This window comes from Triturus cristatus, chromosome 2_2 (assembly GCF_964204655.1).
Source record: "Triturus cristatus chromosome 2_2, aTriCri1.1, whole genome shotgun sequence".
In the NCBI taxonomy this organism is placed as follows: Eukaryota; Metazoa; Chordata; class Amphibia; order Caudata; family Salamandridae; genus Triturus; species Triturus cristatus.
Genome location: NC_140582.1, coordinates 35,976,538 through 35,999,577, shown reverse-complemented (window position 1 = coordinate 35,999,577; position 23,040 = coordinate 35,976,538). Strand labels below are relative to the sequence as shown.

General features: G+C 43.9%; 1 protein-coding gene across 1 annotated transcript in view; it reads right to left on the bottom strand.

Annotated features, from left to right (window-relative positions):
* The window catches only part of LOC146861795 (uncharacterized), a 1,106,394-nt gene that overhangs the window by 397,916 nt on the left and 685,438 nt on the right, over positions 1 to 23,040 (bottom strand). Inside the window, exon 7 of the mRNA XM_085643037.1 lies at positions 3,425 to 3,486. Coding sequence (XP_085499163.1) covers positions 3,425 to 3,486 — 62 coding nt within the window. The remainder of the gene's footprint in view (positions 1 to 3,424; positions 3,487 to 23,040) is intronic.

Sequence of the window (23,040 nt, the reverse complement as noted above, 5' to 3'; positions counted from 1 at the left end):
GGGGTGACACCGTTCTATGCGCCTGCTGGCTCGTGTAGCTCCGTGACGTGTATATTCCGAGTCGCTATGCACTGGGAGTAAATGTACAGTCATAAATGCTAACGTTCTGGTACATGACTACATTCCATCTCTGGTGCCCGAAACACTGATTTCCAGTGTCTCCGATTGACTTATACAAGGTTAGTAAAGATAGACCAGGAGCCAGATGCCCTTCAACTTTTCACCCGGTCTGAGTGTAGCGAGAACTCTCCTCTGTCTGTCATTGTGGGCGGAAGACGTGCCCCGAGGCCTCAGGCCGTGTCTGAGTCTGCGTGTTCTGCCCTCCCTGCCCCGGGGAGCACCCTCTGACGTCACGTCACACAGGCATGAACCCGCGCCCCACCCACATGCTGAGCCGAACCCCAGCCCACATCGCCCAGAGTCTCACTTTGTTCCAAACGTTACACTTATAACAAGTTGACTGGTATAATTCTACATTTTGTTTCCCTTGTTCAACCCAAGAGACATAAAAACAATTAAATGCATTGTATGAGAATCGGCAAAAACACTTCAGTAGAACTTAAGGACTCGCGCGCAGTGCACCAAGTTTTAATAGCAGAATTCAAACTCTGTTCCTGCTATCTCAAATAGAGGGTTCTGGGGCTGGATGAGGTGTATCAAGAATATTTCCGATGCTTTGGGCCAGGATCTCGATGTAAGAAGTCAAGGAATGCAATGTGGGTATGATTTACTAACTAAGGGCAGTGCTTAATTTGTAAATGTATGGGTGCCGGTGCCCGCAGCCAGGGCCAGTGGCATCACTAGGGGGGTGCGGACCACACGGGTGACACCGTTACCGCACTGGGAGACACCAACCCTAGTGACCCCGCTGAGTGGGGGGACTAACCAGGTTAGGCAGTATGCACATGCAATCACGATGTGTGACATCACAGTGCATGATAACACAGCAAATGAAATTGCGCATTACATCACAGGAAGTGACCTCATTGGAAGTGACATCACAAGAAGTGACATTGTGAGATTTAACAAATGAGATTTGGGGTTGTGCCAAAAAAGTGGCACAATCCAGATGCAAAATCTGGGCCTCAACTAATAAATTAATGTTTTTTAATCCCCTGCCACAAAGAAATTGGCAACAAAGAGAGAGAAGCACGGTAGTAGATCTCTTATGCTTAATTTGTTGCAAAGTCTACATTTTAAAATATTTGATTGGGTTAAGGCATCTGCTGGGAAGGTGCACAGTAAATCTCAGGCAATAGTAACAATGGTGAGATAACTGTTTTTTAATGCACTTGCTGGGGAGATCTGTGTTTTGTGAAGTCCCAGATTTGAATCAAAGTAGTAGAGAAGGTAAAGGTGTTTCCTGCAAAGCACATCACATAACATGCAGATGACAGATTTGTATTTTTTGTAGATAGTGATGTAGGTTACTGCTTTTTACACAGAGATCCTTGTATTACCTGCAGTTCATACATTGTAATCCTTCTAAAAGACCACAATGAGGTATGAAAGACATGTGACTCCTACACCTTGTAACCCTCACTGTCTCATATAACTCATCTTGTACAATGATTTACACATGTACATGATTTATTGTCAATGTATAATATGTAACTTGCATAAAGAGCCCTGACACCCTGCAATGGGCCACATAGTGCTATAAAAGAAATAAAATAGTGCTATTGAAGTTTTTATTTGTGCAAGTACTGGGACAGACAAATACACCTGACATTCATACAGTGCATGCATCTCTTATATACAGGGTTTGAACAAATGCAAAGCATGTCTCTCTTAAGTACCTGGGAAGAGATAACAAGCTGTGTACCTTTGTTTCCCCTCCGTGGCATTTACATTTAAGTGTGAGGTTCCAGGCCGCCTCCAGTCAGGATATTCAAACAAAAGGAGGCCTGATGGCCCCTTACCTTCGGCCCAGCTGGAAGTGAAAAAAAAGCTCCCTGTCTGTCTGTACGTTGCTGCTGGGAATTGAAAGCAGACAATGTACAGGTGCTGCTGAATGTGTCCCAGTGTCTTACACCGGGACACGTTCAGCATATGTCTGTGGGGCCCAACCTCTTGGCAGGGGGGGTGGCGTCGACCCTGTGAAGAGTGGGTGGACGCCGTGTACCTGCGTGTACCCCGATTTGTACCCTGAGTCCGACCCTGTTTTCCACATTGTTATCTCTTCCAGAGTCTTGTAGGGGTCAACCACTTTCTCTGTCCCCTTTATATATCGTGGAAGGAGGGGGGGGGCTAACACATCTAACTTCCACTGTAATGAGTTAGAATTCATACACTAAGAACACTCAAGCTTTTGCACCTTTGCTCTATTTTGAAAGATTTTCAAGGATAACAGGGCAAGGGTGTTTATCTATCTCAGTGTGATGTTTTTCTTCCATAGATTCCTATGGACAACATTTACATGTTGTCATAACTTCATAACTCTTAAATTCGGTAAGGCCATCGTAAGTGCTTTATTTCAGAAATGATTTGGTAGCATGCTATGTTCAAAACCACCATACACTTAATTTTAAAGAGTACATAGCCTCTCAGGCCTAAATACTAAAGGTGAGTAACATTTACCATTACTTAAACCTCTGTGGTGTGGAATAGACTTTTTAGTCTTGCTAGTCATTGTCAAAAAGGCCTATTTCCACAACCACTAATTGTAATTGGAAATTTGAGACCATCATTTGGAAATCTTTACAAACGTACCTGTATGTCTGTGAAATTAATTTCCATGCAAGCAATATTTGTATAATAAAATGGCAGCAGGTGACCATGAGCAAGCTCAACATAAAAGGGGCCGATTCACAGAACTAATCTGAGACAAAATCCTAAATGTACTACTTTTGGTATTCACAGAAGGCATTTAGTAGTAGAAAAGTTAGTATTTTGTCTTAAATTGGTATTTTGTCTTAAATTAGGATTTTGTCTTAAATTAGGATTTTGTCTTAAGTTAGGATTTTGTCTTAAATTAGGATTTTGTCTTAAGTTTTGCTCTTAAAACAAAATCCTAACTTAAGACAACATCCTAATTTAAGACAAAATGCCAATTTAGGACAAAATACTAATTTAAGACAAAATACCAATTTAAGACAAAATACTAACTTTTCTACTACTAAATGCCTTCTGTGAATACCAAAAGTAGTACATTTAGGATTTTGTCTCAGATTAGTTCTGTGAATCGGCCCCATAGTGATGGTGATATCTGTAAAACTCGACATTGTGTAACACTGTCAGAGACAACTTGTGTTAGATTAAAAAAAAAATCTATTTGTTGACCAATTAAAAGTCAAATAAAACTGATTAAGCTTAAACAATTAGCAACAGGCATAATACAGAAAAAATTCAAACATTCAACAACATATAATATTCGAATGCATGGAAACTATAAATGCTGTATGAATCATAGTTCGGTACATACCCTGCCACACTTAGAGCTAGGCGATCATCAAATTCTTGTTTCCGTGATCTCAACCGATGACCCTGATGTAAACAAAAAAATAAGTTTATTTTGTAACCTGCACGAATAAAGATGACATATAAAATGCAGTCTGGGCCTATTCTGCTCAACATTTTAGTTAAAAAATACACTAAGCTCCTTACAATGAATGAAGATCAAAGCCCTAGCCTAGGCGTAGGAATGTTGCAACATAGATTTCTCCTAATTTTTTGCTCTTTCTATGGACATTCTGTAGCACACTTAGAAAGAGCAAAACGATATTAATGATTGTTTTTGTGCAATAAGCTGTTAGTTCCTGCCCAACAACAATCGTTCCAGCCGCCAGTGCTAAATTTGAGCTGGTGGTTTCCAGTGCTGAGTACTGGTACTTAATTATCAACCCCTGCGCTTTGCTGCAAAAGTGGAATGCGCGTCTGCTGGGCGGTGGCCCACATATGGTAAGTATAAGTGTCTGTATCTGCAATGCTTGTACGTTCAGCTCCTAGAGGGTGAGCTACCCCGGCTTGCGGGCCTGCGCAGTCATCAAAGAGCCAATCAGTGACTCGCTGGGAAGAGCTTAGCAGAGGGACACAACTGGACTACCTGTCAGGCCTGTGAGGAGTTTCTATGCAGGGGAATTGGGACGTGCAGTGCCTCAGTCCCCCCAGCCCAACCGGACTTATTGCAGACCATTCACCTCCTTGCACCTGCATTCTTTTGGTTTCTGCACAAACTCTTGTGATTTCATTTTTATGTATTTTTTAATGAATTGGTATGTGCAACCTTTTTTAAGCAATCTTTTTATGTGCAACATTTACAAAAGGTAAACATGTTTTTTTGAATTTGCCATGTTTACCTGAAAACCGTGAATTTTTGTAACAAAATAGGGCCCCTTAAATCTTACACCGGGACACGCTCAGCATATTTTTGTGGGGCCCAACTTCTTCGCTGAGGGGGTGGCGCCCACCCTGTGAAAAGAGTGGGTGGACGCCGTGTACCTGCGTGCCCCCCCCATTTGTACCGAGTCCGACCCTGTTTAAATCAGCAACATAGGAAATTATTAGGTTCAATTCCTGACCTCTGCTCAACATTGTGTGATTTTCGGAAACTCACTTATTCTTCCTGCCCCCAGTACTATAAACTGCTTTATTGCCCGTGTGAGCTGTAAAAATGGTTCCAACATTATTGTTACAGTTCTATATAGGGCGAAATCAATCCTAGGTAGTGGAGCACGTTGCGTGAGCACAGGTTACATTGCTCAATCATTTTTGCTAGGCATGCGGAGTTTTTAATTGATTTGCACAAAATCATAGGATGGTGTGCGGAGACCAAGACTAGAGCCTGGTTTTCCAGCTCCGAAGTCGACAGCTCTGGCCATCACACCACATTCATGGTTCTGTGTTAGGCGGCACTAACAGGTGAAATGGTCTGGTGCAAGCTGCTTCTAATTAATCACTGCCTGCAACGCAGGCACCCTTGCCCCATGGTGCAAGGGTGTCTGCTTTGGCTCACAGCTGCTGTTTCCGCGCCGGCACAGGGGAGAAGGACATGGAGATAGAGTGCATTCCTGCACTTTAATTTTGACGCATGGCAGTGCAGTAGAAAGGCTTGTTGCACTGCTTTGCGTCAAAATATAGTAAATGAGGCCCTTAACCCCTTCAGTGCCCATGACGAGCTGGACTCGTCATGGGCCGCGGTTGCGCTGTGCCCATGACGAGTCCAGCTCGTCATAGACCCCGCCCGCTAATGCAACGGCCGGCACAGGGCGGGCACTGAAGGGGTTAATCTCCCCGTGCCTACCAACAATGAATGTTTCCTTGTGTAATGCAACTGCGCTCCAGGACCTACAAATCCAGTTCGAGCTACATAAAATTGCAAAAACAAATGTGAGCTAATTTATGATGAACATATTCTCCAGTAAAACTGCCTTTAGGTGTTAATAAAACACAAACAAACCAATGATTTTCAGAAAACTAAGTCTTAATTGCATTTTTGGTCTAAAACGGTTTAAAGGTGACTTTTTTATTGAGTGATTAAAAAATGTCAAGACTACCCTAATGTAGAAGCCCTTTCTAGCTCCAAAAAGCTTGCATATATCTAGATCTATATATATCTATAGATTCCTGAAACGCGTCTGGCGGCAGATTTACGGATGATGTGCCTTCAGAAGGGCTTGCCGGCAAACTTTCAATAAAGAACTGAGCTGATTTGATCTTCGTGTGGCCTCACCTTAAATTTGGGATCCTGTCCATGTTGGATATAATAACGGCCGTTTCCCGGTCGTGAGGTGAAGCCCAGCGCTATACAGCGGGTCCGCGCCTGCACTACCCTGGTGCGGCGATAAACGGAACGAAGTGAAGCTTGAAACCGAGGCAGGTTGGTGGAGGCTTCCGCTCGTATTGACTGTTATAAAGCGGGGCAGGTCCCCTGAAGGATGTTACATCCAGGATCAAGTTTAACCTTTTAACGGCGCTTCCACTGGGAATGAATTTCTGCGCACTACATTAACCAAAAGGCAAAGTAGCCACGCCCACTGAGGCAGGTATTTAAGTTATGGTGCACGAACAGCAGCGCTGTCATAGACTTACGCCACTGAAGAAAGGTGATTCCTGAAACGCGTCTGGCGGCAGATTTACGGATGATGTGCCTTCAGAAGGGCTTGCCGGCAAACTTTCAATAAAGAACTGAGCTGATTTGATCTTCGTGTGGCCTCACCTTAAATTTGGGATCCTGTCCATGTTGGATATAATAACGGCCGTTTCCCGGTCGTGAGGTGAAGCCCAGCGCTATACAGCGGGTCCGCGCCTGCACTACCCTGGTGCGGCGATAAACGGAACGAAGTGAAGCTTGAAACCGAGGCAGGTTGGTGGAGGCTTCCGCTCGTATTGACTGTTATAAAGCGGGGCAGGTCCCCTGAAGGATGTTACATCCAGGATCAAGTTTAACTTTTTAACGGCGCTTCCACTGGGAATGAATTTCTGCGCACTACATTAACCAAAAGGCAAAGTAGCCACGCCCACTGAGGCAGGTATTTAAGTTATGGTGCACGAACAGCAGCGCTGTCATAGACTTACGCCACTGAAGAAAGGTGATTCCTGAAACGCGTCTGGCGGCAGATTTACGGATGATGTGCCTTCAGAAGGGCTTGCCGGCAAACTTTCAATAAAGAACTGAGCTGATTTGATCTTCGTGTGGCCTCACCTTAAATTTGGGATCCTGTCCATGTTTGATATAATAACGGCCGTTTCCCGGTCGTGAGGTGAAGCCCAGCGCTATACAGCGGGTCCGCGCCTGCACTACCCTGGTGCGGCGATAAACGGAACGAAGTGAAGCTTGAAACCGAGGCAGGTTGGTGGAGGCTTCCGCTCGTATTGACTGTTATAAAGCGGGGCAGGTCCCCTGAAGGATGTTACATCCAGGATCAAGTTTAACTTTTTAACGGCGCTTCCACTGGGAATGAATTTCTGCGCACTACATTAACCAAAAGGCAAAGTAGCCACGCCCACTGAGGCAGGTATTTAAGTTATGGTGCACGAACAGCAGCGCTGTCATAGACTTACGCCACTGAAGAAAGGTGATTCCTGAAACGCGTCTGGCGGCAGATTTACGGATGATGTGCCTTCAGAAGGGCTTGCCGGCAAACTTTCAATAAAGAACTGAGCTGATTTGATCTTCGTGTGGCCTCACCTTAAATTTGGGATCCTGTCCATGTTGGATATCTATATATATATATATATATATTCACTGAAAAAACCATAGGATTTACAGACGTTATAGTTAGAAATGATCATTTAAAAAACCTTAGAAATTCACTGAAAAAACCATAGGTTTCAGGGACGTTATAGTTAGTTGGACATTTGACTCATATAAAACCAGAGAAATTTGCCCGTTATAGGTAGTTGAGCTAACTATAACTCACGCGCCCGCAATGCACTGGTGATGACGTCACATATTACATCACTCATGACATGGTCAGTGACATCACTGATGACATCACTGATGATATCACTGATGCCATCATCCAGTGAATGTGTGTTTCTGTAAAGTTTAAATATTTTTCACATATATCTATGCCAGGGTGTATTGAAGAAAGAGTAGATTTACAAGTGCCTGAATGCATTATTTAGTAGGTGCGTGACTGACTGTATAAGTGAGTGATTGAACATGTGTTACTGAAGGTATGGGTTAGTGATTAAACTGTGTGAAAGTCTGTATTAGTGTCTCAGGTGGTGTATAAGCGGCTGCATTGGTTGGTGAGTAGCTACATGAGTGTCTATATGGGTTATTGATTTGTTGGCTGAATATCTGTATGAGTGCCTGAGTGTCTGTATGGGTGGGTGTGGGGGGTGTGACTCTGTGCATACATGTCTGAGTGGGTGATTCACTGGTTGTATAGATTAAAAAGTGCTTCTGGGAAGGGCTGTATGGGTGAGTAAGTGTGTGTATTAGTGTGTTGGTGAGTGAATGAATGTCTCACTGGTATATGTGTGAGTAACTACATATGTTTTAAGGCAGTATATGTGAGTGTTGGAGTATATAAATGACTATACGTGAGAGTAAGTTATTTGAAGAGTGGGTGTATAAAAGAGTGTCTGCTTGTATCAGTGATTGTAATAGACAGTATGTGTTAGTATCTGCATAAATAAGTGATGTGGTGTGTGTATAAATAACGCAGTTGGTGTGTATAACTGTATACATGAGTAAATGGCTATGTGATTGAGTCTTTCCATGACAGACTAGGTGTGTGAGTAACTCTATGGATGAGTGGCGGACTGACTGTATGTATAGGTGTATGAGTGCATTTTATAGTACTGCATGTATAAGTGAGTGGATGTGAGTGTAGACCTAGGAAATAGTGGGTGGTATGTAGTATCTGGCATTGTTAATTAAATTTATGTTAGCTCTCACTACCATCAGGAAAGCTCCGACGGTCGCGGGTGGACTGGCCAGGAAATGGAATGCCTTAGATAGGAAGGAATTTCTTGACACACTGACTAAAACAGCTCCGTCACCGCACCCCGACATTAACATATCTGAAGCGAATCTCTCTAGCTGGCTGCTTGCAGCCAGTAATACGCATGCCCCCCTTAAGAAAGTTAAACTTACACGCCATGCAGACGCCCAGATATGGTTCTCTACAGAACTTAAATCTCACAAATTGACCCTACGCCAACTAGAGCGGCAGTGGCGACGTAACTATGCCCCAGAAATGAAGCTCCAGTATGTCACAGCGCAGAAAGAATACATGAAGGCCATTCTTCCGGCCAAAGCTACCCACTTATACTCAAGCATCCTCAATTCGAACAAAAGCTCCAAAGAAATCTTCGCTATCATGAACGAATTGACTAACCCAGCCAGAGTCCTCCCCAAGGCTACCCCCACTCAAACTTTGTGCGACGCACTTAATGATTATTTCATTGACAAAATCTCGACCATTAAAGCTAGTATTCCCAAACACTCCAACACGATTCCTCCCGATCTCTATAAAAACAAATGTACAATTAATAGTTTTCCTACCATTAGCATGGAGACCTTCCAGGAGCTCCTAGCCAAGGTCAAATCAGGAGCCCCCACTGACAGCTGTCCTCCTCACATACTAAAAAATTGCCTCTCTGTTCTCCCAGATCCTGCCTTCACCCTCCTCAACGACTCTCTTTCATCTGGCCACGTCCCTACAGCTTTTAAAGAGGCCACCGTGGTCCCTCTTCTGAAAAAACCTGGAGCCGAGCCCACCTATATGTCTAATTACCGCTCCATTTCCTTGCTCCCCTTTTTAGCGAAAGTTTTAGACGCACACGTTGCTAGATGCCTATCTAACTTCTTGAAAGTGTCCAATCATCTTGAGCCTCATCAGGCGGGTTTCTGGCTTGCCCATTCGACTGAAACAGTAATATTAGCTGTACTGGACACCCTCCGTGACTGCGCAGATAGTAGCTTCCCACAGGCTCTGGTACTTCTGGATCTTTCCGCCGTGTTTGACACGGTCGACCATACTATTCTGGTTGACCGTGTCAGACAAGCTGGCATTCAAGGAACAGCAGCCAGCTGGATATGCTCCTTCCTGGAGGACAGGTCTCAGGCCATCCGTTTAAATAAGATGTTGGCCCCCAGAGTATCACCTGCGGTGTCCCACAAGGCTCCTCCCTGTCCCCCCACTTGTTCAATCTCTATATCCTCCCCCTGATTCAGTCCCTCAGAGACAGGAAGGTGACGGTCTTAAATTATGCAGATGACCTTCAACTGGTCTTCACAATTGACAGCACTGACAGATCAATCACTGACTTTCAGACCACCATGAGGCACATTCAGCTATGGATGGACCAAAACCACCCTAAGCTGAATCCTGGAAAGACTGAGCTGGTACTTACAGGAGACAGCTATAAGTTCTGGGGCCCGTATTATTGGCCTCGAGAGATGGGTCTCCCGCCCTCTCCTTCCTCCTCAGCAAAAACATTTGGAGTCACACTAAACAGCGATCTCTCACTCAAAACACAAGTGGGTCTGGTAGTCTCCAAATGTTTCTTCCAACTACGAAAAATCAGGAAGATCCGCCGCCTCCCTATGCAGGAAGCCATGACCCAGGTTGTGATTGCTAAGTCTTATCACACCTGGATTACGCTAATTCCGTCTACCTGGGCATGCCTCTTTTCTTGCCAAAACAGTTGCAGGTGGTCCAGAACCACGCGGCCAGACTGATTCTACTTCAACCCAGATGGCAACCAGTTACTCCCCTGCTAAGGAATCTACATTGGCTCCCCATGTCTCAACGCTTCACCTTCAAGACTGGATGCCTGATCTTTAAATCTCTGCACGGCAAAAGTCCAAAATTTATTAACAACTTGATATCTAGGCACACCCCTTTCCACAACTTACGCTCCGCTCACCTATCACTTCTCCACACCTTCTCATTTAGGCGGTAACACCTAGGAGGTTGCAGATTTGCTACTCTTGCCTCCAGACTTTGTAACTCCTTCCCCCTGTAGATCCGAGCCTGTGCTGATCTGATGAAATTCAGAAGATCCCTGAAAACCTGGCTTTTTGAGCAAGCCTACAACTGATGTTCTCCTGGGTATCGATCGCTGCCTTCTCTCCTATAGTGCCATGAAACCGCCTGGTGTACGTGTGCTTTACAAGATATTTTTAACATTAACATTTTAACATTAACATTGTTGTGTGTATGGTTTCAAAAATAGCAGTCTGTATTTTAGAGTGTGTGTATCAAAGTTTATTTTAGGCCATCAGTATGTGCATCAGATTATCACGTGGATGATGTCAGTGATGTCATTTGAGATGTCATCAGTGATGTCACTGACCATGTCATGAGTGATGTAATATGTGATGTCAAGACCAGTGCATTGCAGGCGCGTGAGTTATAGTTATCTCAACTAACTATAACGGGCACATTTCTCTGGTTTTATATGAGTCAAATGTCCAACTAACTATTACGTCCCTGAAACCTAAGTTTTTTTTCTGTGAATTGCTAAGGTTTTTTAAATGCTAATTCCTAACTAAAACGTCTGTAAAACCTATGGTTTTTTCATAGAATTTTAAAGGTTTTTTAAATGTTAATTTCATATTTTAATATTTGTAAAACCTTTATTTTTTCGATTTTTGAAAAATATTTTGGAACTCTATTATCCTTTTTTGTTTTTGTTGAAAATTTATGTTATTTTTCATATCTTCTCAAAAATATTTTTTTTTTTTTTTTTTTTATAAAACTAGACTCCCGTACCGGTAGTGTACCAAGCTCCATCACCACGTGAATCCTATCTGCGATATTGCTAAACTCGTTAAGGATGCGCAGTTCGTATCCGACGACTTCGTAGCACCATGTCCCGCCTAACATCATATACGTATAAGGTCGCGCCAGCTCCTAATTTGGTATGCGACGGCTGCGCGGTACCGATACGCGTGTTACGTCATCTACATATAGGGTCGTGCCGGCTGCCCATTCCGTATGCGACGAGTACACGCTGCCAGGCCCTGTGTTACGTCATAGACGTATGGCATCGCGCCGGGTACGCCATTCCCTCATTTATTTTTTTATGTCTCAAAACTATATCTAAATAAGTTTTAAGTGTATATGAGAGCAAGCGATAATCTAAAATATTTTCCACATTTATGTATTGCTAACTGTAATAAACTTATATTGTGGTAAATATATTTTCTCAAAATCGCCTCGGGTGCGGCCTCCTTCCGCACTCGGTGCGCGCTTGCCATGTGACCTTAAAAAAAGGTTTTGATTGGTTCATAACATTTCCCATTGTAACAGTTGGAGGACCCCACCCATCTTAGTCATTCTCTCTACACCGTTTGATGAGCGACACCTCTTCTGCTTACAGAGCTTTTTTGAAAACATTTTTGCTGTGTACACATATCTTATAGTACACAGAACGATCAACTTGATCAATAATCATGCTCTGTACAGTAGCCTTCCACGTGTGATAGCCATGCATCTGAAACGTTACATCAAAAAACAAATGTGTGTTACACGATGCCCCTGGTGTGTGTGTGTGCGCACATTATTGTGCTGCCTTTCGGCCTGGGTATTGGTGGCTCGAAGTGCACATCCTAGATCACATGTGACAAACAGCAAAGAGTAATGTGTAGATTTGTGTTGCATTATGCTCTGTTGTCAGGCTTTACCAGTATAGTAGTGTGTCATATGTGAGACTTTCAGATTCACTTTTGACATGCATTGCTTGACTGTTTTTTTTTTTTTTTAAACTATTTTTTTATTTTCATATTGACATAAAACAATACAGACATGGCTTTCAGTCCAAACATATAAGTAAATTGAACATTACATCTCATATACAATGACATATTCAATGGCAGTAAAGTAGAGAAAAAAGAAAGAAAAAGGAAAAAAGATAAAAAAACAAGAAAAAAAAAAGGATATCCAGGCAAAAAGATGGTGAGAGGAATGCACTGTAGAGCCTTATCCTATCGACAACATAAACATAGCCACTATTTCATCCATTCCTCCACCGGAGACCAAATCTTAGAAGCAAGCTTCCGCCTCCGCCTACCCTTTATTGAATATACTGAGGATTCCAGCTTATGAATGGCAAGCAATCTAGTTCTCCAATTCATAAATGTCGGGGCTTCGGGGAAAAGCCATTGTGAGGTTATACATAGCCGAATCTTAAACATAGCGATAAACAGAAACGCACAGGTGTACCATGAATTACACAATGACACTACCCAGTCATAACCCATTATCACCATCTCAGGTGTCAAAGTACACTGAATCTTGAGTGTAGAATTGATAAAACATTCTATGTCTGATATAAAATTAGTCACATTTGGACAAAAATAGAACATATTTATTTATTTATTTATTTTATAGTTTTATATAGCGCTGAATCACCCCGAGGGGTATCTCTGCGCTTGTAACAGATGACTATCCTAACACAAAGTTCAGAACAGATAAGTTTTCATCAGCTTTCTAAACTGGGGGAGGGTCATTTCAGCGCGGAGGTGTTGAGGAAGGCTATTCCAAAAACTCGGAGCCAGATAGGAAAAGGGTTTGCCTCCAGAGCGGGCCTTATTTATTCTTGGAATCGAGAGAAGTCTTTTTGCACCCGATCTGAGTGAACATCCGGGAGTATAGATATTAAGTTTCCTGACAAGACAGGAGGGGCTAAGCTTGTTTAAGGCCTTAAATATCATACAGCCCATTTTAAATTCCATTCTTTTTTTTACTGGTAACCAATGGAGCTTAGATAACAAAGGCAGAGAGGGAGTCCCAGAAGGTGAGCCGGTTACCAGGCGGGCTGCCGTATTCTGTATGACCTGCAATTTACCCAGAGAGGCTACATGCGTAGAAAGTAGCAGGGCATTACAATAATCAATCCTGCTCATAATCAGTGCCTGAATCAGAGTCTTCCTGGTGGAGATGGGGAGCAGTGGAAAAATTCTCCTAAGGAGACTCAGAATATGGTAGCAGGTACCAACAGTTGTATTAATATGAGTATCGAGAGTAAGTTTTAAATCGAGTTTGATGCCCAGATTTTTAACCTCCTCCTTAGGAGTAGGAGCTTTGCCCAACTCCTCAGGCCACCAATTAGGCGACCAGCTAATAGCAGCACCCCCAAACAACATAATCTCAGATTTTTCCGAGTTTAACTGGAGATAATTTATTTTCATCCAATATCCATATGACTTGTATTTGCTGCATATAGCCCACACCTAGAACAATGGTCCCCTTTTCTACTACCAAATTTTGCAATTCTTGCGGGTGTATAACAAAGATCAAACATCGACATATAGCGTTGAGTCCAGAGGCTGCTGGATACCAAAGCATTTCGACTTCTTCCTCCCCTTATTTTTCAAGATCAGGTAATGTCTAGATGGCAAGTACAAGGGCTGTGGGTTATAGGAGATTTGGTGGAGGATGGTCAACTATTACCTTTTTTATCTTTGAAGGATACATTTCAGTTGTATACTCATGATTTCTTTAAGTATCTTCAGGTTAGAAGTGTTTTGCTTAAACATCTTGATGGAACTCCCTCACTATTCGATAAAATAGCTATATTTGAACTTATTCAAAAGAAAGCTAGAATTGGAATGATATATCGGTATGTACTCTCCAGTCTACCGGATGATTTGAGTGCACAAGGATTAAGGTGGGCGGACAAATTGGGGAAGACCGTTATGGATCTAAATCCGACCTTGGAGCTTGCATTGCTTGACTGTAATGAGCGTTATCACTGTGTAAGATGTAGCCTCACTGCTGCTCCTCCCTCCATCCGAGCACATTCACATGTGTGAGCTTCACGATAGCAACAATTTCAATGATACTGCACACCATTGACATGCGTGTCTGCACATATCCACAAGCTTGACAACAACATGATGTTGTCCATTCAATGTTCTCGGACAGCATCTCATTAGCGATAGTTGCCGCCCTCCCGGTACAAACTACATTCATGTAAATTGCAGATTGTGCGACGTCAAAACTGCAACAGGGATACACACATAAGTACACTTCCTGCCCAGGCAGGAACTGAACAACGGCCAGGTCCCCAGAATAATTATTCACACCCCTACGCTGGCCTGGCGTATGCAAGCCCAGCCCACTTTGCGTACGTATAAATAGGATAACGACAACGCCACATGTCCCAGTTCTTCCACACTGCTTCAGGTGATATGGCCGCACCCACCTCGCATATCACAGTGCACAATAAAAAAAAGGGATCCATGATGTGTACATCATCCTGGCAATCAAAACTACATCTGAATTGTGAACCCTGCTGGATGTCGTGTTTGGACACAAACCAATGACAGCAGGTGAGCAGTGGGGCCTGCGTGCCCAGGCGCTGCAATTGAGCGCGGTGCGGCGGAAGGGATGGGGTGCATCAGCCTGGGTTCACAGGTGCAAACAAGCGATGTTGCCGTGCGTAATGATGTGATCTCTGACCTCATTCAGTCACATCTCTCTCTCATTTTAAGGACCTGCTTGACCGTACTGTAGGCCTGAGCCAGTGGGCAGCGCTGCCCTACAGAAACGTGGCGTTGGCTTTTGGGGCACTGAAGTGAGATTATTACTAAGTGTACATGCACTCAGACTTGCCCAACTGCATTGCACGTGCACATTATCCTTCTAGCATGCGCTCTGTTCCTTTGTATGTGAACGTTGGCATAATATATCATTATTTACCCTTGTGTATTCTCGTGCACTTCAACTCCTCTTTGAACCACAATTACCACTAACAGTTGGTAGATCGTACTTCAAGAAGGAAGGATGCACTCAACTGGTGTTCTCTCTTAAGCTTGAAATAAACCTTCATTTACCTTAAGACGTTTCCACCATTATGTTATTTCTCCCTTTTCAGACACTGAGTTAGTTGCACGAAAAAGCGCAGAGCAAGTGCTCAACCGATGCTGATGCTGTGGCCTTTATGATGCCTTCCATCTTGGTATCAAGACACCGTCCCCGACCGGAGACCTGCTGTGCCACCATGAGAGGCACCCAGGAGTCGGAGCTCGCAACGGTACGTCATTGGACACACCGGTTGTGGCAGATGAGCAGTGAAGCCTCGGTGCGCAGGAGCTGCAATTGAGCACAGTGCGAGAGAAGGGGCTGGGGTGCAGCAGTTTGGGTGCACAGGTGCAGACAAGCGATTTTGCCGTAGATAATAATATAATCGCTGGCCTCTGTTTCATTTGAAAGGCTTGCTGAACCGCACTCTTTCTCATGGACCCCAGCGTCCCAGACACACGGGTGACGCGAGGTGAACTGTGAGGGCTGGGTGCAGTAGGCTGACGCTCTGTCTCCTCCTCCCTCTGTTTTTTTGACTCTCCCTCCCCTTCTCTCTTCCACCCACTCGCTCTCTGTCCCATTCTCACTTTCTTCCTTTCATTCTGACTACCTTTCTTTTTAGGTCTCACCTACGCAGTGCACATGCACTGCATAGGAGACCTTTAGTCATTGTGCAGCTCTTTTTACAAAGCACATACTCGTGCTTGTGGCGGCATACAGCTTGAGGGAGTGTGCAGCCACGCACCACAAGCACGAGTATGTGCTTTGAAAAAGAACAGGATGCGCGATCACGCACCCACTCATCGTCAGCGCACTCACTGAAGCATCTCTGAGCACCACTCGCGTGCTTTTTTAAATTTTCTTTTAGCGCACGCGCGTGCACACAACTCCCAGGCTTGTTATTTCATTGTATTTATTTTTACGTTTTTAGAGCGCCTAAGTGGCGCCTTACCAGAACTTCAGGGCACGTGCTGGTACTGCCTCTTTTCTGATGCCAGCTCATGAGCGAAGCTTAAGGCATGCGGTGAGCCAATGGTGGTGAGTTTTAGGGACAGGAACGTCATACTGTGAGCAGAAGCCAGTGTCACTGGGCAGGGTGCCTTGGGTCAAAGGGCAAGGAGCCTTTAGCCTTGTGCAGAGGGCGCTTGCTTGAAACGTACAGTGTGCAGGGCTTTAATTGGGCCGGGTCCCTCTTGGTCATAGACCTGCCAGCTATTAACAAGCATTTGCAATGCAATAGGTCTCGCATTTACGCGAGTTTGAGCTATTGGCAATGCAAATAATAATGCCTTTTATTTTTGTTCTCGTTTTCAAAACATCAATAAAAGGCATTGTCATTTACGATGCCATTAGCTTAAACTCGTGTTTATTGCATTGCAAATGCTTGTTCTCTTGGACATGACACACATACTTATGTTTCTTTTTTCTCTTGCAGGTTTTGTACGCTGATTCCGGAGGAGTCCCACCCACTTCTTTCATGTTTTACTGTTGTTCGAATAAAGTTACGTTTCCATTTATTTGTGTTGTTTTAATAAAAGTTATTTTTTTTACCAATAAATAAGTGAGTGTATGGGTCTTCTTTTTCTGACAACACTTGTCTGTAGTTTATTGTGAAAATCGGCGGTTGATAGTAGGTTATGAGGGAAAACATTTTTAATTTTGCGGTGCACCTACCAAATATAAACCAACAGACTATTACATAAATTAAGCCTGGGTAATTCTACAACGGCAAGGGTTCTATGAGTGTATCACTTTATAACACCATGAGTACTGCCCGTGTGATTTCAGAACCAATAAGGCACTGCCTAGAGCCACCGAGGCTTCAAGGACTGGCGAGGCCCACCCTGCATATTTAAGTAAAGCCCTGGAGGTTGCCGATCCCCGGTCTTGAGTTGGCCTCGAAGCCCCCTGAACAATCTATAACCAATACCCAGGGAGGTGTCGATCTCCTAGTCTGCGAAACGTCTCTGTGCCCTCCGCGCCTAATTTACATGTGAAATTAAGGTCCCCAGTGCTGCAGAGACCCAGCAATATAATAATAGGATTGGCCCAGAACATTACCCACCAGTGGGCTCATTTAAATGAACGGGTGAGACACCGCTTCATTTTTTTCCCTCCATTTTTACTATCCGGGTCCGCGTTATTGAAGCGATACGAGCTTTTCCTCCTCTCGCTTAAACGAGGCAAACAAGAAATTACTTTCACAGTGTAGAAGCAATGCTCCCACCCTGTAATGGCAAACATAAATGTCCCGCGGATGCACACCCCGGAACATCCTATGACCTGCGCCTGGGAGGTGGCACTCCATAGGGCCATGATGCATTGGTTAATGCATAACTACAGAATTAGTATAAACGCATACTAACACTACTCACACACGTGTAGTACAGCAACCAGAGTGTAGTGAAGAGGCATAGGAAGCCCAAAATCAAAAAATATAAATCCTACCAGAGGTAGGATCACATAGTTCGATCAGCCGACGACCCTGGGATGAGTAGAAACAGCTTCACCAAGAAAACGGGTCTTCAGCAGAACGCAAGCAAGCTCAAAATCTTGGTGAGTTCTTTTTACCTTCTCCCACTCGTCGCCAAATTTATGTAGTGAAGAGGAAGACAGCAGTGGATCCGATAAGTAGATTTATTGCAGGAAAAGAAGACAGCTTAAACAGCCACCAACAGGACCAGCAAGGCAACCGTCTTCTCCAGCACCGTGTACAAACTCCCCAAGATTCCTTTCATGACAGCCCTACATTCTAACATTACATACTTATATTATAGTAGCATTACATACTAACATTCTACTATGACTTACATTGGAATACTACACAGAGCACATGACTTTACAGCAATGAGCTCATGGTTTCATCCACGAGTCTTGAGCCCGCTAGGGGTGAGTAGTTCGCTTCCCACTCCCTCTATTGTATAAATGCAAACTAACACTACTTCCACAGGTATGCTACAGCGTCCATAGCACATCACTTTACAACAATGAGCTCACGTTTTAATCCCTGAGTCTTCAGACCAGTAGGGGTGAGTAGTTTGCTTCCCACTTCCTGTATAGTATAAACGCATACTAACACTATTTACAAAGTTATACTACAGCGGCCAGTACGCTACAGCACCCAGAGCCCATCACTTTACAGCAATCAGCTCGGTTTGATCCCCGAGTCTTCACACCGGTAGGCGTGAGTACTTCGCTTCCCACTTCCGGTATAGTATAAACGCACGGTAGAGGTCAGTAGTTTGCTTCCCACTCCCTGTATGGTATAAACGCCTACAAACACTACTTCCACAGGTATGCTACAAAGACCAGAGCACATCACTTTACAGCAATGACCTCACAGTTTACGCTCTCGGTTTCATACTCGAGTGTAGCAGCATCTCATCTCAGCACCATGTCACTCTGAGCAACACCGCACTTTCAGTCCGGTAGGAGTGACTACTTCGCTTCGCACTCCCCCACAGAGGTTATAGTGCTACTATCCTCCTGTTTCCTACTCTTTTTGCCCTTTCCCCCCTTACTCGTTTCAACAGAATCACAAAATGGCTGCCAACACTTCCTAGTTGCAACCGCTCACACCGCTCGCAGCCAATAAGTAGCAAGCTTGTGCTCGTAACGCCTCAGCCAATCAGATGGCAGAATTCCCAAATATCGATATCTGTAAATTTCAATATTTCTCCAAAACTACTGAACGGATTTACACCAAATAAACAAAAGTGTACCTTTTAGACCAAGACCCTTCTCCCTGTCAAATTTAGGGTAATTCCATTCACCCGTTCGACCGGTAGTCTTGTCTAAAGTTTCCTATGGAAATTAACATGGAGGAAACACGTTTTGGGACCCCCTTTTTTCTTGGCCCACCCCTTGACGAATCACCACCAAACTTTCAACAATGGAGCTGATATGAACAAAGAATTAGTTTGGAAAATTTTATGAAGATTCATCAAACGATGCCAAAGTTATCAGCAAAACAAAAAATGCTCTTCCTATGGAAACTTGGTCCTAACTATAACTACCTACAGACGACTACCAGTAGGTAATAAAAATTTTTTAAAAAAAATAAATATACATATATATATATATATATATATACATGTATACATACATGCCATGGCAGATTCATGGATGCATTACATAAATATATGTATATAGCAGATACACTCGCTCGTCCGGAAATTCTGAGCCGCTGCTTTTGTAATGTTTATTACAAATGCAATGACAAGATCAATAATGACTAGTGGGAATATTGTGCTAGGATTCAAAAACACAATCATGAATTTTGCACAAATGACTCCAAATAAGTATTATGTAAGTAAGTAGCTCTGCCAAATTTGATGTATTTTTTATTTAAAAGTTCATTTAGAGAACCGGATGGTAAGTAGGGGTGGGCGGAATTTGCGAAATTCACTTTCGCAAATTATCGCGAAAATGTTAAAAAATTTCCGCAAACACGCGGAAATATCGCGAAGATGTGGAAGTTTTTCTCCCGACCGTTCGCGGTATTTTCTGCGTGGTCGCGGCTCGCCAACTTACCCATGCGGTTGCTCGCGGGCGCGGCCATCTTGTTTTCACTTGTCTCGCGGTGCATGATCGCAAGAAGAAAGACGTGATCACGCGACGCATGACGTTACTGCGGGCGCGAACTGTCGCGAGACAGCGCAAATGGCTACCAACAATCCAACATCTCGTGGAGAACGCGACCGGATCGGGAAAACTTGTCGGCGAACGCGGGGATTCAGGTAAGGCGATCCCGCACACGTGAGAATGTATTATTTTACAGCGCGAGCAAGAAACAAATTATCGCTAAGCTGCGGAATGCGGAAATTTTGACATTTTCACGCTTTCCGCGGAACGCGAAAATGCCAAATTATCGCAATTTCTGCGAACGGAACGGAATTTTGGCCCAGGCCTAGTGGTAAGACCGAAATTGTTATGGTTAAATCAAAGAAAACATATTCTGAAAGACCAGAGGGTGAGGAAGATAACTAGAGATGATCATTTGTCTTTATGTTTTTTTAACATGTATTTGGCAAATACTCAACTATGTATGGAACAATGCCTCTCACATTATTGGGTATACAGCAAGCCATGTTACTTGGTCACAGAAGTTGGCCTCAGAATATTGTGTCATAAAACGATACTTTTATCATAATGATCTAATCAAATAAAGTCAATTTTGTGCGTGTTTTTTGGCAGTATGAATCTCATGTTGCAGCAAACCTGCTACCTAGTAACATTAAACTATGGGTGACATGTTTTTTCAAAATATTTTATAAAGCATTTTCTACTGCTTTTTTTCTCCATAATCTCAGATAAAATGGACATTTCCTTCAGGGCGAGAGTCAGAGTTTATCCAGTGTACCTTCTACGTTAATTCTATCTCGATTGTTTTCCTGTTTTTATCCAGTCCTGTGTTTTTCATTTTAATCACTTTGCTTTTTCGTTTAAGTGTTTATTTCGCTGTATGAAACAACACACTGAATTTGCACATGCATGGCACAGCTCTGTTTAACTTAAAGCAGTCCTCTTAATCACCAAGGTCAGCTGCTATACTGCTCCAAAGATCTGCTAATGAACGTGCACATTCAAGTCCACACAAGTACAAAGGAGAAAACCATGGTAATGGTGAGGGCTGATCATCTTTTTCATCTTTCATCCTAAGTCCACCTTTGAACAAGTTACTTGAAACTTTCAATCAGGTATGAAAGTTTTAAACAAAAGGCAGGGTGCTATAAGACACACTCCTCGAATATCTAACCCGACATGGCATGAAATCCCAAAAATGATGGAACATTCTTGCATAGCTTCTTAAGACCGCTTTAATGTCTTCAAATTGTCTTCTGGCATCTGGCAGGTGCATGATGTGAGCAGAGTATACAAAGTTTAGTTATATCACAATCTAGGGAGGGGACCTCAGCCAAGATGGCGCCTGATCGGACGCAAGAACCAATGTTCTGAGAGCTGCCTAATAAAATCCTGCCTGGTCCTGCTGCCCACCACTCCCCGGGCTGCCGTCTACAGCAGGAGAGGGTTTCACTATTACTGAGAGGCTCAGGTAGAGTATCGAAAAGACCGAGAGGGGAAGAGAGTGAGTCCGGATAACTGGAGCCGCAGTGGTGAGGCTGCCAAGAGCTGAGATGAGGGCCCGGACAGGTTTGGCTTGGTTAAGGGCATGGGAGAGCCCAAGCAGAGTATGGTATATGGTATGGGGAACGTGATCAGTGCCCCACCTTTGGGAGGTTGAGAGACGAAGTGTAGATAGACTGCGTGGCAAGGAAGGGTAGCCCCCTGCCCCTTGGGAGTGAGCGAGGTAATGGACTCTGTGAGTCACCGCCTAAAAAAACACAACAAATACCATTCTCACTCACTGGGTGCCGTATTAACGAGGGGAATGGAGGCCTGAGCTGAGACCGCCCACCCATCGAATAACCTATGAGGAGACTGTGATACCGAAGCAGGCACATTCACCACAACAGCCTGGGGAAGAGGGACCTGGCAGAATGACTTACGTTGAACAAGTGCCCGGCGCCTGGGGCGCTCCAATGCATGTGCCACAGACGGGGGGCGCTGTCTGGCAATGCATTGCTGAGGGAGGCTCAAACCCAGGAAGAGATACCCCAAGGGACAAACTGAGCTTGGCATACCCATGTTCTCCCTTTCCAGGTGAACCAGGTGAAGAGATGGCTACTGAGGCACCACACATGCCTCAGGAACCAATGCCCATGTCGTGAGGGTGAAATCCAGGCTGGCAAAGGTGCTTTCCAGTGTCCCTCAGGATGGGATGCCCATGCTCGTGACCCCATCCGGGGAAGGGACTGCTGATCTATGAAAAAAACAACCCTGGAGAAACACATGAGCCAGTTTGAAAAGATTCTCCAAGCCATTCATGACACTAAAGCCACCTTAGAAACAAAAAATCAACACTGTGGCAGTGGAGGTGTCCCTGTTGCATGCTGATCGCAAGAGACTCTCAGACTGCTTAGATAAGATGAAGTCTTCAATAATGTCACTATGACCCATGGTCAAAGATGTGCAGGGCCAACTGCTGCAAGTAGTCACAAACGTCAAAGAGCTACGGAGAGAAGCTGAGTATGAGGAGGGCCGCATTCACCTGCTCGGGTTACAGGAATAGACAGTGGTCCCTGAAAGCAAAAGAGTATATCAAGCAATAAACAATATAGCGACAATGGGTACTATATTATAGCCTGTGTCCAGCCAGACAAGGCAGCTTTAATAAGCAAAAATGGTTTTCAATGATCAGACAAGATGTAAGCGACATAGTCGTTCACCTTACACTATGACTACTTATGTGTATAAAATGTTGTGAAGGTGACTAGTTATATACCAAGATGTTTCACCACCTGTTATTCTCGTCATAGAAACATCGCCTCAATTGCCTGTTTGTTTTTTCAGAAATTTATGTCCTCTTGATATGTAAGACATAGGATACAGGCTTGTGTCCCACCAATATTTCGCTTACATCTTGTCTGATCATTGAAAACCATTTTTGCTTATTAAAGCTGCCTTGTCCGGCTGGACACAGGCTATAATATAGTACCCATTGTCGCTATATTGTTTATTGCTTGATATACTCTTTTGCTTTCAGGGACCACTGTCTCTTACAAAACGTAACTTCCCAAGGTCCCTGACCAATTGCTTTGGGTGCCCTTGTGCCTTTGTTACGGGTTACAGGAATAGGCAAAACTTCCCAACACAGAATTCTTCTGGAGCACTGAGTAAGAGACAGTACAATTCAGCAAAACACCTAAGTTACTTTCCATTGAAAGAGCACATCCCATTCCTGGATGCCCAGTGCTACCAGGAACGGCTC